General features: G+C 44.3%; 1 protein-coding gene across 12 annotated transcripts in view; it reads right to left on the reverse strand.

The window, feature by feature from the left end:
• The window catches only part of FGGY (FGGY carbohydrate kinase domain containing), a 396863-nt gene that overhangs the window by 167892 nt on the left and 211491 nt on the right, over positions 1–17480 (reverse strand). For all 12 annotated transcript variants that reach the window (XM_079776812.1, XM_079776815.1, XM_079776808.1 and 9 more), the window contains one exon: positions 4–107. In XM_079776812.1, the coding sequence (XP_079632938.1) occupies positions 4–107 (104 nt within the window). The remainder of the gene's footprint in view (positions 1–3; positions 108–17480) is intronic.

The raw sequence follows: 17480 nt of genomic DNA on the forward strand, positions 1-17480 counted from the left end.
CACCCCCATGTGACAAGAAGATGTTCCACAGATGACAGCCAACCGCGACGTCACTGGCTGTCCCTCACAAGCGAGGCCGTGCCCTCTCACATCTGTTCCAATCACTCCTGTGAGAAAGCAAAAACAAAACAAAATCCTCTTAAAAAGGGAGAGAGAGAGAGAGAGAGAGAGAGAGAGAGAGAGAGAGAGAGAGAGAGAGACAGCTAAAAACAAGCACAAAACACTCTTTTTTATAGCCAAACAACATTGAGAAAGCAAGTGTTCCATGAGTAGGCCCGTCTCAAATAGAAACCAAAAGAGCATATTGGCCGGCCTGGGGAAGACTAGGAACCCGGTTCTGTATTTACTTTACTCTGGTCACTGTAGGCATCTAACATTGTAATAATAGGAGTAAATGAAATCAGAATACTCCAGGCAGAAGCTATCAGTGATTTTTGTGCTCAATCAATACCAGGTACTGTCAATGGTAAGATATGTACACATATAATACCTTAATAAAAAAAATTTGAAAAAAAAATACCAGGTACTGTGTTGAATATTTATATGTTCAGTCTCATTTCATGTTCATCTTGTCAGGTTGATACTGTAAATGACACACACGTCAGTGGAGAAATAAAGGCATATGTGAAGGTTTAAAGATCAGTCCAAGGTCACACTGCTAGTAAGGAGCAATGCTGAATGGAATCCGATTCAATATATCACATTTCAATCTCAAAGAAGGCTTGATGACCACATCTTTCTAGGTCACCATTCTTGCTGATACATACTGCAGGACTTGCATGGTAAAGGCCACGGTGATGGACAGTGAGTTTCTGTTAAAAGAATGCCAGATAGCAGAGAGTTTCCCATAAGTGGTATAAACTCAGGCTTTTTCTCCTTGATACTTGCTGGGCAAGCCAAGTATCAAACTCAGATTGTACTCCTTGACACAGGCTGGGTAAGCAAAGTTGCAAATGTGACAAGAGATCAAAAGAGATTGTTAGAGCCTAGAATTGGCTGCCATTTGTTCAAATATCCAACAAGCACCCTCTATGCACAAAAATATAAGTAGGAGTGATGTAGGAACCACAAACATGCAAACATTCCTAACTACAACACAGGCAAGAGGTGAAAAGTGCTTGGGGAAGGACACAGACCGAGATGCATGAGGGAACAGCTCCCGCTGACCTCACCAGCCCCATGCAATCCCACCCTTGTCCTCCATCTCCAACTCTCAATGCTTTTCCCCAATTCAAGACCTTTTTTACATCTGCTCTCCCCTTTGCCTGAAATACCATTCCCCAGCCTCTCTGCCCAAATAACTCCTATTTATTCCTAACTCAAATGTTACTTCCCCAGAAGGCTTCCCTGAAAGATGGAACCTCTAGACTTCCCTAGTCCCATATACCACCTGCCTCTCCTTTTATTATGAAATCTGCTTGAAGCTGGCACTGCTGTACCCACATGTTTGGCAGCCCAGACCCCCACTCTCCCCATGGTTGCTAGCACAGAACAGGGAATGAAAGTATGAATGTTTGGGGATGTATGGATAAAGAAGACAGGTCCTGTCCTGGGTGCTCACAGTCTGGAGGGAGGGGACCATTTCAATGCAGGGATCAGTATGTGACAGAAAGAGACACGGGGGCAGCTGAGTTCATTTGTAGGGGTTTGAGGAGGTTTTCCAAAGGGGGTGGGCCCATGCTGAGTTCTGTAGGTGAAGGGCGGGCTGGGGTGTCTCCTCCAGTCACAAATCCCCAGATATTGAAGGTGCCGGCTGCTCAGCAAACAGATCTTTCCAGAAAGCAGGATCCAGGGGTCCCTGAAAGGCTTCTTACATTCCAACAGCTTTCTAGGTTTTTCCAGCACTTTTTCCAAATTCTACCTTCCCAAGCATAGCCATCTGTGATCCTCTGCTATTGTTCAGAGGCCCAGCAGCAGGGGGAAGTAAGACTCTTTCAAACTTTCTGTGTCTGTTATCATAGTGTTAGGTCTGCGACTGAGGCTGTAAGAGTCCTGCGCCTACTGGCTTTCCCCAAGGCCCACGCTCTGCTCAGCACTGTGGGGCTGCCCCTGCAGACTGCTGTTCTCAGACGCCAAGTTGGCCAAGGTCAGCCAGGAGACCTGAGGGCTGAGGGAAGTGGAAAGCCAGAGTATGTCTCCTCCACTGCTGTCCCAGTGTCTGGTGGCTGCTTTTCCCCCACGTCTTCAGCTCTGCTGACAGGGCCACCGTGACTCCCACATCTCCTGGTGTCTACCACCCTTGGGCTTGGTAATACCATCTCCTTCCTCTGTTCCTCAGCCTAGGGGTAGCAGCAGCTTCCCTCTGCTGACCTCTCTCTGGCTTGCTTATATCAGGAAGGAAACACAGCCCTTCTTAACTCCTCTATCATCTGGGTCACCATTTCAGAATATTAAATTCCCTCTTTTTTACATATTTAGAGCACTTTATACTTTTCTGGGTGGGCCCTGAATGACACAGGGCCCAACCCAGGGCAAAAGGATCTCGGACAGGAAGAAACACTAGACATGAGCTCCTTTTAATTGAAGTCTTTTTGCATGTTCTCTCTTTAGACATATCCCATTTTATTCTTACAGCCACCAAAGGTGACTGGTACTCTTATCACCCCCATTATACAGATGAAGAAACCGAAGCTTTGAAACGTGAAGTAACGTAACCAGGGTCACACACAGCTCAGGAAGTGGGGCTGGGAGTCACACCCAGGGCATCTGATTCCAAATTGCTGGGGCTTGAATTTCCTCCAAGATAAAAATGCAATAGCCAGGTGATGTTTACTTATCTGTATATCTCAAAATATCGGGGCCTTAATGATATTGATCCTGAGATCCTTAGCAGAAAAGAGGTTGGCCACTGCTGGTCCACAGTGTTATAAGTAAGTTCAGGGAATTTCTGATGATGATCCACATTTATTGGTTCTATGTATATAAGCACACTCAGTGTATCATATAGGATCATTCAATCCTGAAAGGGATTACAAATGGGGAAAAGGAAGTGTGTGGGAAATACTTCTCTTTCTTTTCCAGTTAGAAGATTCATTGTTGATATATCGAGGCTTAGAATCTGAGAACTAATGTGTTACAATGAGGAAAAAAAAATGGAGACAGAAAGAACTTGTATAAAATGAAGAAAATAAACAGTATCATATATTTGCTTTGATATTGAGGAAATGTTTAAAAATGGAAGTGATTAAGGGTAGCTCGGTCACTCCACCACGAACCTCACCTCCCTCATCACCATCACCATCACCATCACCATCATCTTCACTCTTGTATAAGAGATAGCATATTATTTCTTCCTTTCCAGCAAACATATCAGCTATCTAAGAGAGGCTGGGTACCGTACTAAGTACTTTAAATATTATCTCATTTAATCTTCACAATTTTAAAGCATAAATATACTTTCTCCCCTTCAACAGATGCAGAAGCAAAGAATCAGGGTAACTTGTCCAAGGAGCAGGATTTGACCAGGATTCCCCTTGTCCTGTCTGATACCAAAGCCCATGTCCTCCCTATACTCCCTCACTTTATGATGTTAGAATGGTCTTATACAGGGGTCCTCAAACTTTTTAAACAGGGGGCCAGTTCACTGTCCCTTAGACCATTGGAGGGCCGGACTATAGTTTAAAAAAAAACTATGAACAAATTCCTATGCACACTGCACATATATTATTTTGAAGTAAAAAAACAAAAGGGCAAAAACACCCGCATGTGGCCCACGGGCCGTAGTTTGAGGACGCCTGGTCTTCTATAAAGGAAATATATTAGGAAGTGTTTGTGACCATGGAACATTTGTAGACACCATGGGTTTGGAGTTACAAAATCTGAGTTTCGGCCCCAATTCTGCCCCAAACTACCTGAAAGTTTGAACTGTTCCCTCACATTCACAGTGCGAGAAATGGATCACAAATGTAGGTCCTTTCTCAATCATTCTAAGCACACATATTCACAGTGCTTCTTCTAAAACAGCAGGTCAAGTGTCTCCTTCTTGGAAGCAGGAAGGCAGAAAAACCGCCTCCCAAGACCCTTCATTCCCATTTACTGTTGGAGACTTAGGAAACCTAGAGCCAGGCTCATCCAGCACCAGCGGAGAGGCAGGTCAAGTCCAATGTCCCCTCAAGATAGGGTCTCTACACTCAGCAGCACAGAGCCGATGCCGGCTGTGAGATCACATGACCCTGAGAGCTGACCTCTCTCATTTTCTCTCTGACCACACAGAGCTTGGAGGACCAAAACAGGGAAAGCAACTCAGGGCAGGAGGAACTTTCTCCTTTCTGAATAAACACATTTCGCAATTCATAGAGGAGTCATGGGCTGCACGTGTAACATCAGGAAACAATTCACAGGATGAGATTTTGACATGCCCAGCCCTCAACACTGCTGGGCCCTTCATACAACTGTACGAGTGTCAGTTTATTCAGCATTCTGCAGAAAGTTTAAAATTAGCAGCTGAAGAAATAGGCACACACCCACACAAATAGTGGCATATTCAAATGTGTTTTCCCCCGAAAACACTCAGCTGATACTGAGTGCAAAATACTCAGCTGATGGTAGTTGCTCAATAAATTTTTATTCAATGAAAAAACAAATAGTAGAAAAGATAACCTTACTGAGTCAATGAATCCATTCAGGGCTTCTTATTTAATGATTCCTACCTCTCAACATTCACAAGAACACAGCTCTTATCAAGGAATATATTTTAAAACAAAATTAAAAAGGAAAAATTCAAACGTCATGAACTCTTATTTACCCTATGTGCTATCTCCCTCCCTTTCCTCCATCCACTAACCATCCACCCTTCCATTCAAACATTTATTGAATATCTACTATATTTATATAAAGAAAAGAGACTTTGCAAATGTTATGATTAAGAGTAGGTTATCCTGTAATTTATGAAGCCACAACTGCTTTGAAAACTTTAAAGGGTTATATAGAAGAAAAACACCCCAAGTTCTAGCATTTATGTTATAATTATCTCATACTTTATAGCTATAAAAAGTATTTTATAGCTTGCAAAGCATCCTCCAACACTGTACCCTTCATTTAGCTTTTAGAAAATCCTGTGATATGTATTATTTTATTTCCAGATCACAGTTGAAGAAACTGAATTTCAGAAAGGTGAAGTAACAGTCTAAGTTTATTTAGCTACTTAGAGGCAGAGGTAGGGCTCACCAAGATTTCGTCTCCTACTCTGAAGTTTCTCCCCTATGTTTGAAAAATAAAAGTCTGCTATGAATATGTTGGCATCTTTAAAAATAACAACCTCAGACAATATATAACAATCTCTGAAGAGAAAAAGGATGAGAAGGGTTTTGAACATTACCTAAGACTGTATCAACTTGAGATTCCTGATTGGGCCATTGGGGGAATGAAAAACTGAAAAATCCCATCAAATGAGTTGCTTGACTAAGCTGGCTAAGAGGTTTATGGGGTCCCTTGGGAGGAAGGTCTCTGGAGACAATGCCTTCTTGTATGCAAAGCCTGCATCAATAACTGTCAGCTCCTGAAGGGGTAAGAATTATATGGAAGCATTTTCTCTGCAGAGGACCGAAGGCAGTCTATATACAAGAAGACTCTGAATCCTATCTTTGGATGAATATGCATTTCTGTTATACAGAATATAGTGTATGGGGTAGCATTATAATGCTATACTTAAAAACATGGGCTCATTCATCGTGTGACTTGGTCAAGTTTCTTACCTTGTTTATGCCTCAGCTTCCACATCTATATAATTTGAATACTAGTATCCTCCTCGTAGAACTGTTATAAGGATCAGATTTGCTAAGATAGGTAAAGTACTTGGACCAGTGCTGCCCCATGGAACACTCTGTGATGACAGAGAAGTTCTGTATCTTTACTGCCCACAGATGTCACCAGGCACGTGTGGCCCTTGAGCGCTTGAAATATGGCTAGTGCAACCGAAGGACTGAACTTTCTCTTCTATTCCATTTTAATTAATTTAACAGCCACAAGTGGCTAGTGGATGCTGTATAGGACACTGCAGGTTAGAACATGACTAGAACTACAGGAAGCCTTGCTGTTTATATTAGTTTTTGTTATTATGGTTCTCCTCAGACTTAGGATGGAATCTCATTTACATACCCTGGAGCAAATGCCTTGATCTCCAGAACCTCAATTTCTATATCTGGAGACTCTGGATAACAACACTCACCTTACAAAATCAATGTGGGGATATTAATGTATGTGGAATAAACCAGTACTCAACAAATGGGAGCTCTTAAGTCTGAGACCTACAGAAGTGCTTGGCACAAGTATAAAGCCTTCTACTTAATTCTGAATGAGCCTGGCTCCTCCATGCCCCCGAGCATCTGCTCATGCGGGTCCCTCTGCAGAGAAAAGAGAAAAGTCCACAGTACACTCCGTGCCCAGCAATCAACCTGGGAAACAGGTTGCATCAGCCTTCCCATCAGAGGCCTTTCCTGACCATTTCTTCACCCATTCCACCCAGCTAGGGAAAACCCTCAGAGCTTCTTTCCTTCGTACTTACCACACGACACTGTACAGATTCTATCATTATATCTGTAATTTATGTGTTTACTAGTAAATAGCTGTCTCCACCTATTAGACTGTGAGCAAACCGAGGCCAGGGCAGGTCTGGCACTTGCTCACTGATTTTTGTTGTTGTTGAACAAATGAATGAATGTGTATAGCACAAGACACTTGCTAGTAAAGCACAAGGTATTTTTTTACACAAAGGCAGCAGAGTTAATCATGGGGGGATGCTCTGTATCTTAAATATGACTTTATAGTGAAACAGACTGGAGAGTTTCGACTGACAACTCGTGGATTAGAGTAAAATGGCTGGAGCCTCACAACACGACTTGTTTGGAAGCGTCAAAGACACTGGTAAAGAGGAAAGTCCTGAGGTCCTTGGGATTATTGAAAAGACCTTGTGCCTGAAGCTTTGAAAATACTGTGGTATGAAGCTCTTATGCCGATTTTGAGAGGTGGTTACTACCAACTCTTTTACTTATAGAGAAAATGAGACCAGCGTTTTTCAAGTATTTTTGTCCCAGGTCCTTGGAGCTAGACTAGGGGAAGAAGGGATCACATGCAGACTTACAGAACCTAATTCCTTACTTTTCAACTACCAATAAGAATTCTAAGCATTCGCAGACAGCCCAGTTGAACACAGATCACTTTCAGGAGTTATTGCTGTCATGCCATAGGCAAGCCCAAAGGGCTCCTCACAAGCCCAAGAAATGAGGGGAGGGACACAGCTGAAAAGATTTCCGTGATCCCATTATTTGGCAAAGCATCAACCTGACTTTGAAAAAAATGTGGCTTAGAATTCAGCCAATCTCAATCCTAAAGTAGGTTAACCTTCAAAGAAAATCCTATAGGATTAGTCTACAAAGAAATTTTATATCCCTTGACTGACACTGTCACCATCCACCTCCCCCACATCTCACCCTCTCTGGAGCCAGAAAGATGATAGGAAAGGTCTTTGTCTAAATAAGCCGAGGAAGACTTTTACTAGGTACTTGAACTAGTTAGAGCATAACAGCTAAGAACCAGGGCTCTAGAGTTGGACTGCCTGATTTTAAGTTTGGCAAAATGGGCAAATCATTTAACCTTCCTGTGCCTCAGTCCCCGCATCTATCTAATTGCCATGATGGTAGTATATAGCTCATAGGGTGCTTACAAATATTGAGTGAGTAGAGCATAGTTTACTCAATATATTTTTGCCAGTGTTGTTACCACGGACACTTCTCCATCTATGGTGTTAACAGCAGGGCTTGGAATCGCAGTTCAGGCCCTCCCTTTCAGCATGGTGTGTGCCATGCCAGAGTTATTTGGGTTTACTTAGACTGATTGGGACATTTGTGTTCTGTCCTTGAGTATACACTGATGACAGAATAATGAGGGACCCAGGGGAATAAGAAAGAGAGTGTGCACGGTAGTAATAACAATCTAGGCTAACATTTTAAACATTACTGAGAAGAAACCATGAGCTGTATATATCTCTAAAAGCCACGATAACATATGGTACCCTTCACACTGTAATTCAACTTGGTGGTGGCACTTGTCATTTCTGCCTGAAGGCCACACTCTATCATAACTTGCACCAATCAGAAGCCAGCACAAGAGCCTTGGGAGAGCCAGAGAACAAAGACTAGACCCTCCAACAACTGAATCTCACTTCTCTGTTCCTCCCTTCTACCCCAAAAGATAAAATCTCAAAGGTAGGCTAACATGTAATAGCTGGAAAATCTGAGACGTAGGAAACACGAGCAAAATCCACAGCAAAGACAAAGCAAAAACTTGATCTCAGAAATTCCTTTCTTCCAAACTTCAACACAGCCTCCAGATAACTTGGACAGTCTCATCTATGACCTCATAAAAGGCATTTTTTTTGCTCACAGGCATTAGACATATAAATGGGCAAGTTGAAATCCAATCTAAATGACTAAGCTAACTCACAAAAATTACTTTCTGAAATAAAGAAACCAAAATTAAGAGAACTGGCCCAAGTACCACAAATGTAGCTGATGGAATTAATCCTTAAACAGCCCCAAAACTATGAATCTAAATCACACAGCTGCCTTCTGATATTTGATAAATTAATTAATTCAATCGTTATGTATTGATCCCCAGCTAGAAATCTAAAGATGGAAGTTGTTCCCTTTCATTCTACAAGATCCCAAAGTGAAAAGAAGAACATGCAGACGCTCTGAAGATAGCATGGAACAGCTGGTGACTCAGATCTGAATAAGTCTAATGAAAGCAGGGAGCCCTGAGCCCTGGCCTATCTTAGATGGTCAGGGAGGGCCTCCTGAAGGAGGCGAGGAAGGAGCTATGTTAGTCAGCAGAGCCAGGGGAGAGGGAGGAAAAGGCACTGCAGAAAAACAAAGACACAGGAGACAGAGAAAAATCAGATGATGCAAGGCTGCTGGCTACACATTATGAAGGAGATGAGCCTTGTCTTCTGAGGAATTTGTTTGGTGGAACTCTCTGGGTCTAAGGTTAGATCTATCTATATTTGAGTCCCAGCAGCACCTCAAGTGTGCTGTGCAAACTTCCATAAGCTAACTCAGCTCTTTGCACCTCAGTCAGCTCCGGTGTAAGGTGGGAATAATGGCATCTATTCACAGGGTCATTATTTCTGGTTTCAGCACTGTATACCCAGTGTCCCCGGGGCCACCCCCTCCAGTCCTGAACAAAATGGAATGGCTGGTCACTCTAGTGTAAGGCAAGTAGCCTTGTGCCTGAGAGATAGGAACTGCTAGGTAAATGCTGGTGTCTAGTTTCTCCTGGGAGACACCAGGACTAGGTCACATTCAACACCCCTTTCTTGCTCCTAGACAAATGGTCTCTTTTATAAAATTATCTGGAGGATCCTTGAGCCTTGGAGATGGAAACTAGCAGCCTCCATAACCCCCTCAATAGCACAGAACAGACCAGTGAGATGCTCCAGAAACATGCCAGGAGGAGGCGGCACTTGCTCAGATAGACTCTTCAGGACACTTCAACTAAGGGAAAAGGCCTGACATTTCAGAGAAAAAGATCTCAGTTGGCATGCTACCTTTCCTCTCTCCCCAGCCTACGATGCCAGGCTCCCTCCCTCCTCCCTCTTCCCTCCTCCCTTGGCGGAGTTTCAGTTCCATCAAACCTCCAGAGGTTTTGTTGGGGTTAGTTGAACATTGACAGAGTCTTCAAAGCCTGGAATTCACGCTGAAAGCCAGAACCAGGCCAAGTTTCTATGGGCTAGGATTTCCCCGGGGGAGGGTCACAGGCCTCCACCACACCTAGACTGATTAATCTAACCTTGCCCCGAGCTTCAGACAACAGGGAGACAGAAAAGAAAAATAGATCCTGAGGCTGGATCCTGACTTTACTCCTCCGCCTCCTTCCTGGGAAAGGGAGGGTGGGAGTGTAAGGTGACCCCCACCACCGGGTAAGAGTCAGGCCAGAGAGTCAGAATTCAGTGATATGTAGAGCAGCTGGAGAGAAGAACAAAAACAAAAACCTGAGCAGGATGAAGGGCCCAGGGTTTTACCCCAATGACTGACATGTGGCTGAAATCGTTTCAAGGAGAACAAAGGCTTAGGTAAATAAATAGAGTGCAAGATGAGAGCAGAAACGAATTACAGAAAGTCCCAGGAGGAATGCACTGGCATTTTTCAAAAACTAGAGTTGGAACGACATCTCTGCTTCAGCAGAGACCAAGATCAAGCCCTCCGCTTCCTCCTTTGCACCTGCTCTTGTCGCCCACTTTCTCAGGACAGCAGCCTGGCCAGGCTTTGCTCTCCTTCCTGTGCCTGTCCCAGGACCTAGTGGGAAATGGGCGGCAGCTTTCAGGGAGATCTGTCCAGACACCGCCATCTACTCACTGCAAGTGAGCCTGAGTTCCTTGAGCCTCAGATAGCACATCTGGAAAGAGAATTGATGATTTCCAAGGAAAAGTGTAAAAATACAATCTTATTTGGAAAGAAAAGCGCTAAGGCATGTTAGGCCCCGAATAGTATTCTCTCCCTGCTCCTTTCAGTAGGACTCCATTGGAGATACATTTACTGATGTTTCAGTTCTACATCAGGAATACGCTCAGCACTCCGGCGGGGGGGGGGGGGGGGGGGCGAGAGATAAAACTTGAAAATAACATAATCACTGTCCTCAAAATGCTTCCAATCTCCTGGGAGCCAAGGACACCACCGGTACACAGCAACAAAGCACAAATAGGCCTCTGGCAGGAGGAAGGGATTCCTCGGTGTGGGTCTAGCAGGCTTCCTCACTGGGGCCCTCCTCATTCTAGACCTCAGATTCGGGCCCTCCTCCACCCTGGCTGCAGGAACTCCTGGTCCTGCCGCAGCCCATCTGGAAAGGCTTGGGTCTTCTGGACATCCTCACCATCATAGCAGCTAACACTTGGGCAGTATTTACATGTGCCAGACACTGTTCTAAGTACTTTACATTCATTAACTTCTTTAGTCGTCGCAACCCCTATTACAATGCCCATCTTGGAGATGAAAAACTGAGACCCAGCAGGTTAAGTAACTGACAACTGATCACACAGAGAGTAAGTGATGGCAGAACAGGAACCCAGGTAGTCAGGCTCTGTAAATCATGATTTCTTTCCAACCATTAGGTTGTGGGAAGGGTGTTATGGGTATTGTCATACATGTTTTTTGAGTATACATAGATACACATGCTGTATATCCACATTATTTTTTACTCTTCCTCTGCTCTCTCTCTCCTTCTAAATTTTTAAATGATTTTAAAAATAACACTCAGCCCACCATCTCAAAGCACCTCTAGGCAAACCTAGTATGTGTTCAAGTCAGTGTTGTCTCCTTGTGGGCCCTTTGGGGTGATGGCTCCCCGGGCCTTCTCCAGCATCGGCCAAGGTGGCAACTGGATGAGGTTACGTGAAGCAGCCACCCCTGCCAGGCCTACCAACTTCCACTCTGACCTGTGGTGCTGTCACTGGCATGGTCCCCCAAAGATGGCCAGTCCTTCTCATCATCCCATCCTTCCCACATGCTGTCCTCTGCTTGCCAACCTTCAGCCTAAATTTTGACAAGTTCACAGGTATTCTTTCCCTCTCTTTCTGCCCTTTCAATGGGGCTGTGTGGCCTGTCTTAGTCAACTGGGGCTGCTATGACAGAACACTATAAGGGGGTGACTGAAGACTGGGGGCCACCATGGCCAGTTCTGGTGAGAGCCCTCTTCTTGGTTTATAGAGAACTGCCTTCTTGCTATGCCCCACAGCAGAGAGAGAAAGAGCAAGCTCTCGAGTCTCTTCTTTGAAGGAAACTAATCCCATTCGTGAGGACCCCACCCTCAAGACTGAACCATCTCCCAAAAGTTAGACCTCCTAATACCATCACATTGGTGGTTACAATTTCAACATATGAATGGAGGATTGTGGGGACACAAAAACTCAATCCATAAGATGGTCCAAGGTAGAAGAGAAACTCCCTGAATTAACACAGTTATTAACAGCAATAACTGATTATCAAATTTCAGCTGAAGAGGTTGGAATTCTACCTAAAATGTTAAGGAAAGCTTACTGTTAAAACAAACACACACACACACACACACACACACACACACACACACACGCCCTTTTCCAGAAACCACACTCACCAAAGGAAACCATTATCTGACTTCTAGATCAGAGGATTTGCCTGAATTTTAAACCATTCAGCACATTTTCTTGGGCCAGCTTCTGTCATGCATGTGTATGAGATTCATCACGTTGCTTCTGTTTGAGATGCTACTTTGTGAATACACCAACCATTTACCGTTTCATTCTAGTGGAAAAAATACCTACTATGTTGAGTTCAGTTCAAAGGCTACCCTCCATTTCCCTGATGTTCTGGGGTATCACTGGTGGTGTGATCCTCAGCAAGCTGCTGGAATTGATCAGATGATACATTCAAATTGTCCAGTGCATTTCTGTCATGCTGAAGTCATGTAATTAATATTAGTATCTTTGTCCTTCCCTTGCTCACTGTTTCAATAGAAACATCTCCTTTTTTTCAAATTCCTAAAGAACTTAGTCCAAAAGTTGTATCTCTATTTCCTTATATTACTGTCTTCACCACAGTAACTAGTACAGTGCTTAGCATATTGTTTAAAAACAAAATCATTCACCAATACATATGCTGGGTTAAGTGCTGGGGTCTGAAGTTAAACAGATGAATATGACCAGATTCCATTGCCCACAAAAAGCTCAGTCTAAGTGGAGGAGACAATAATGCAATCATATATTGAAATATTTAAGTGTTATTGTCTATGTGCTACATTAAGTGATAGAGATATGCACATGGGAAGGAATTATTAGCCCGCATGCATTAGGCTGGGCAATAATGTTACACCACAGTAAAGCAGACGATGTATGCACAAGAGCCACATTATTCGGGCATATTTAATATATTTCACAGAATTGAACTGTGTGGATTTTTCTTTACAACTTTCAGCTGTGAGAGGCCTCAATGTAGAAGGCATGCAAAGTGTTCCCGCATATTACTGATACTCCTGGGAGAGACCCCCCTCACCCCCACACAGGTTCTCACAGTGGTGAGTCACAAGCTGGTACACTTTAACTCTCCAGGCTAAATTCTGCTCTGGAACCTGTAACAATACAGGTCAAAAGCCTAACACTTCTTTAAACAAATTGCTTAAAGAGCCTTAGCTTTCTCTAGACCTGAACATTGGATTCAAAGATACTCCATGTTTTGTTTTGTTTTAACCTTCTAATCTAATAATAGACAAATATGCAAATTGACCGCACCTTCGCTACACACAAGCCACGCCCACCAGCCAAGCCACGCCCACCAACCAATCAGGATGAATATGCAAATTATCCAAACAAAGATGGCGGCTAATTTGCATATCATGACAGCGTAGAAAGAAGCCAAGAGCTGCAGAATGGAGCAAAGCTGCAGAGAAGCAAGCAAGCCGGGGGGAGGAGAAGGGAGGAGCGGAGGCGGGGCCGGGGGAGAAGGAAGTTGAGCAGGCGGGGCCGGGGGAGAAGGGGCGGGGCCGGAGGAGAAGGGAGGAGCGGAGGCGGGGCCGGGGGAGAAGGGAGGAGCGGAGGCGGGGCCGGGGGAGAAGGGAGGAGCGGAGGCGGGGCCGGTGGAGAAGGGAGGAGCGGAGGCGGGGCCGGGGGAGAAGGAAGGAGAGCGGGCTGGCGGAGAAGTTAGAAAAGCAGGGGGGCTGGTGGAGATCGCGGGGGCGGGGGACAAGGGAGGAGAGCAGGCAGGGTGGGGTAGAGTGCAGCAGGAAACTCTATTGCAGGATTTTTCCTGCAACGGGAATGCTAGTTTTTAATAAAATAATCTATGGCTAACTCAGTTAACACGGGCTTTGGTGAAGCTTTATAATAGTAAGAGGGAGAGGCCCGGAGTCAGATAGAACAAGGTTCTTCTCTTCATTTCATCGACGGAGGTGGTAAGAATGTATATGCTATAAACTTGTTGTCCACATCGAGTATTTTCTAAGTAAACACTTAGGCAATCTCTAGCTCATGGTAAGAGCACTTAAGGCTTCTTTTAGGGAGTCAACCCATGCCATATTTGGTCCTCCTCTTTTCCGCTGCCTTCTGTTTTCCCCAGCATTATTGTCTTTTCCAAAAATTCCTACCTTCTTATGATGTGCCCGCAGTGGTATGGCTTCAGTTTTGTTACTTTTGCCTCCAGCGATGCATTAGGCTCCCTTAGCTCTAGGACCCACTTGTTCATCTTTCTGGCTGTCCAGGGTATCTGTAGACTCTCCTCCAATACCAAATTTCAAATGAATCAATTTTTTCCTAACTCCTTGTTCACTGTCCAACTTTCGAATTCATACACAGTAATTGGGAACACCAGGGTGTGGATGATCTTAGCCTTGGTCTCTAATGGCACATCTTTGCTCTTGGTGACCTTTCCTAATTCTTCCAGTGCTCCCCTTCCAAGTCTCAGCCTTCCCTTTTTTTCTTGGCTACAGTCTCCAACTGAATTGATGACTGAACCAAGGCAAGCAAAATCTTGAACAATGTCAACGTCTTAATTGTCTATGTTAAGGTTGTGTATTTCTTCTGTAGTCATGATTTTTATCTTCTTGATATTCAAATGTATTTATACATACATGCATGCATTTATACATACAATGTACATAAAGATATGCACACATGTTTACATGAGAGTTGATGAACTCCCACAGTAGGATGGAAACTCCACGAGAGTAGGAAATGGTCTTTGTTCACTATACCCAGCACATCTATGACAATGCCTGGCACACAACTGTAAAATAATGGAATAGATCTTTTAATTTCTCTTGCCTACCGCTATCATTCATAATGTAAATATATTGAGATGACATTAATCATAACTAAACATACAAAACACAACACTGTCTCACATTGTTCTAAGTATTTTACAGATATACACTTGTTTATTCTTAAAGAACTCTGTGGGGCAGATACTATTATTGTTCTCATTTCATCAATGGGGAAACTGAGGCACAGAGTGTCAGATGAAGTCTCAAATGGAATCAGGATTTGAATGAGTTACATGTTCTTAAATATTGTGCTATGTTTCCTTAAGAGATTTCGTTTTCATTGTCTTTAGAAGCCAAATTCTCCCATCAAAGTCACAGGCCAGTGTATGATGAGGATTAGAGTTACGGAAAGTTGGAGTGAGGTCTGCCGCTGAACGTTATAATTGAAGACTAGTGCAATTTTTCTGTATTCCAAGCATTTTTTCTTCTCAGTTTGTCCTAACATCTACACTGGCTGCAGGGTGCTATGAGGAAATCCCTAGATCCCAGAATAGTGAAATAAAGAAAAGTGTTTCTCTTTGTTCTTTATAATGACTTACCCGAACGCACAGTTAGGAGAAAAATGGAAAAAAGGAAATTAACCAGGCCTCTGGAGAGATGATAAGGAAGCAGCCAGCGGTTCAGACAGGAGGCTGCCCCCAGGGGTGATAACTGGAGATGTGCATTTTCCCACCAACAGCTGCTGACGTGCAAGCCCAAAGTAAACAGTAGTGCTTGGGATATTAACTGGACTCTGCGTGTCTGTGCCATGAGAAACAGTGGACTTTTGGGTAAGCCTACTCTTGTAAGCAGTGACGTAAGCGCAATATTAGACTTTGGGCCCCCAAACAAACACTTTTCCTGCAGTCTTCCACCTTTTGAACTTGGAGTGGGAAGTCTTCCTAACAGGTGGTTGGCAGTATGGGAACCTGGGGCTGGGTTAAGTCTTTTTGTTTTCATTCCCAAGTTCAGTGAAGGAAAACAGCAGCTCATCTTTTCAGTCATATGTAAATACATGAGAGAAAAAGTAGAACTTTCTGGCTAAAAATTCCCTTTGAATATCAGATATGTTGTTGAAGCTGATGATCTTGTCAGAGATTTGCTTGAAATCAGGGCTTCTGGGCACAGAACTCCCACTGCTCCACTGACTTGGTGGCACCTGTTTCATGGTTTGACACAAAAGCTGCACCAAAGCACATGTGAAGTCATGGGGAGAGACACACAGGTCAGGGTTTGAGTATTTTCTTTTTAAATATATAGTATGTTTATTGATTTCAGAGGAAAGGGAGGGGGAGATAGAGGTAGAAACATCAATGATGAGAGAGAATCATTGATTGGCTGCCTTCTGTACACCCTATACCTGGCATCGAGCCCACAACCTGAGCATATGCCCTGACCGGGAATTGAACTGTGACCTCCTGGTCACACTCAACCACTGAGCCACATAGCAGGGCTAGGGTTTGAGTCTTGATCCAACCCTTCCTGATCCTGTAACTTTGGGAAAATCCCCTTACCCTCTGGGTATATTTTTATCTCCTGTAATGAGATAAAAATATCTGGATGATGGCTTTAAAATGGCCAATCTCCACACAGATGTGATTAATATCAACATCAATCAACAAAATTAATATCAACTTTGATATGACTGATCTCCCTACTACACAGTCAAATAATAGCTAGCCTGGCTTCAAAAGCCTGATTTTATTTCACACGACCCATAGAGCCCAGACTCCTGGAATGATTCCCTGTTTCTAATCTGGAGACAGTGCCGCATAATGGGGGTGGACCCTGGCTGATGTGTTAGGACGCCCAGTTTCTAACTTCAGTTCTGACTGGGGTAACTTGGATCACTCTCTGTTTTTCTGGGCCTCAGTTTTCTCATCTGCAAATTGAAGAACCTGGTACAGAAAATCTTTGTGAGACCTTTTAGCTCTAACGCCTATGATCCCTCATTATCCAAACAGAAGCATGGATGTCAACTACAGATGTTACCTACCATTCCAGGGCAGGTTCACAATAGTACCTCCTGAGTTGGATGGCACAAGATTTAGAGATGAGTAGGACAGGGTAGGGCAGAGGGAGCTGGCTGTAGCTACAAGGCCCCGGACTCTTCCCAACTTTCTGACCACAGAGTCAAAACGGGTCTCCTGGCTAAGGCCAAGTCCTCGCAGTCCAGAGAAGCACAGACCTCCAGGAGAAGCAGGGGGCCTGCGAACAGGAAACCCAAGCTATCCTTCCCACAGGCTGCCCCTCTGCCCCTCGCCACAGCTCAGGCAGCTGCTCAGGCCTCAGGCAGCAGCAGTTCTCATTAAACTAAACCGCAACTTAAAAGGATAAACTCAAAATCGCATTAACCAAGTCCTCCTCCCCTCTGAGCCGCATCCAGGAACTCCCAGAACTGCCCTGGCTCTGTCTGCTCGGGCACTGACACTGCTTCTCTCCTTCCAGATTCCCCCGCACGGCTTTATCTGCTCCTCTAATCCCTTCCATTCCCTTCAGACCATCTGCCTCTTTGGATCCACCTTCTCTGTCTTGTTGGATCCGCTCCCTCCAGCCCCCAGCTCCTGGCCCGAGCCTGGCCTGGCTCCTTCTCAGCATGGCTCTGGTTTGGTCTGATTTATCAGACGGACAGTTGCACAGCCCTATTGCTTCTGACCTGTGTGCGGGGTGCCAACTTGTCCCACAGGCAAGTTGTTCTACCTTGTAACTAGACTCCTCGGTGG

This window comes from Cnephaeus nilssonii (genome assembly GCF_951640355.1).
Source record: "Cnephaeus nilssonii genome assembly, chromosome: 7".
In the NCBI taxonomy this organism is placed as follows: Eukaryota; Metazoa; Chordata; class Mammalia; order Chiroptera; family Vespertilionidae; genus Cnephaeus; species Cnephaeus nilssonii.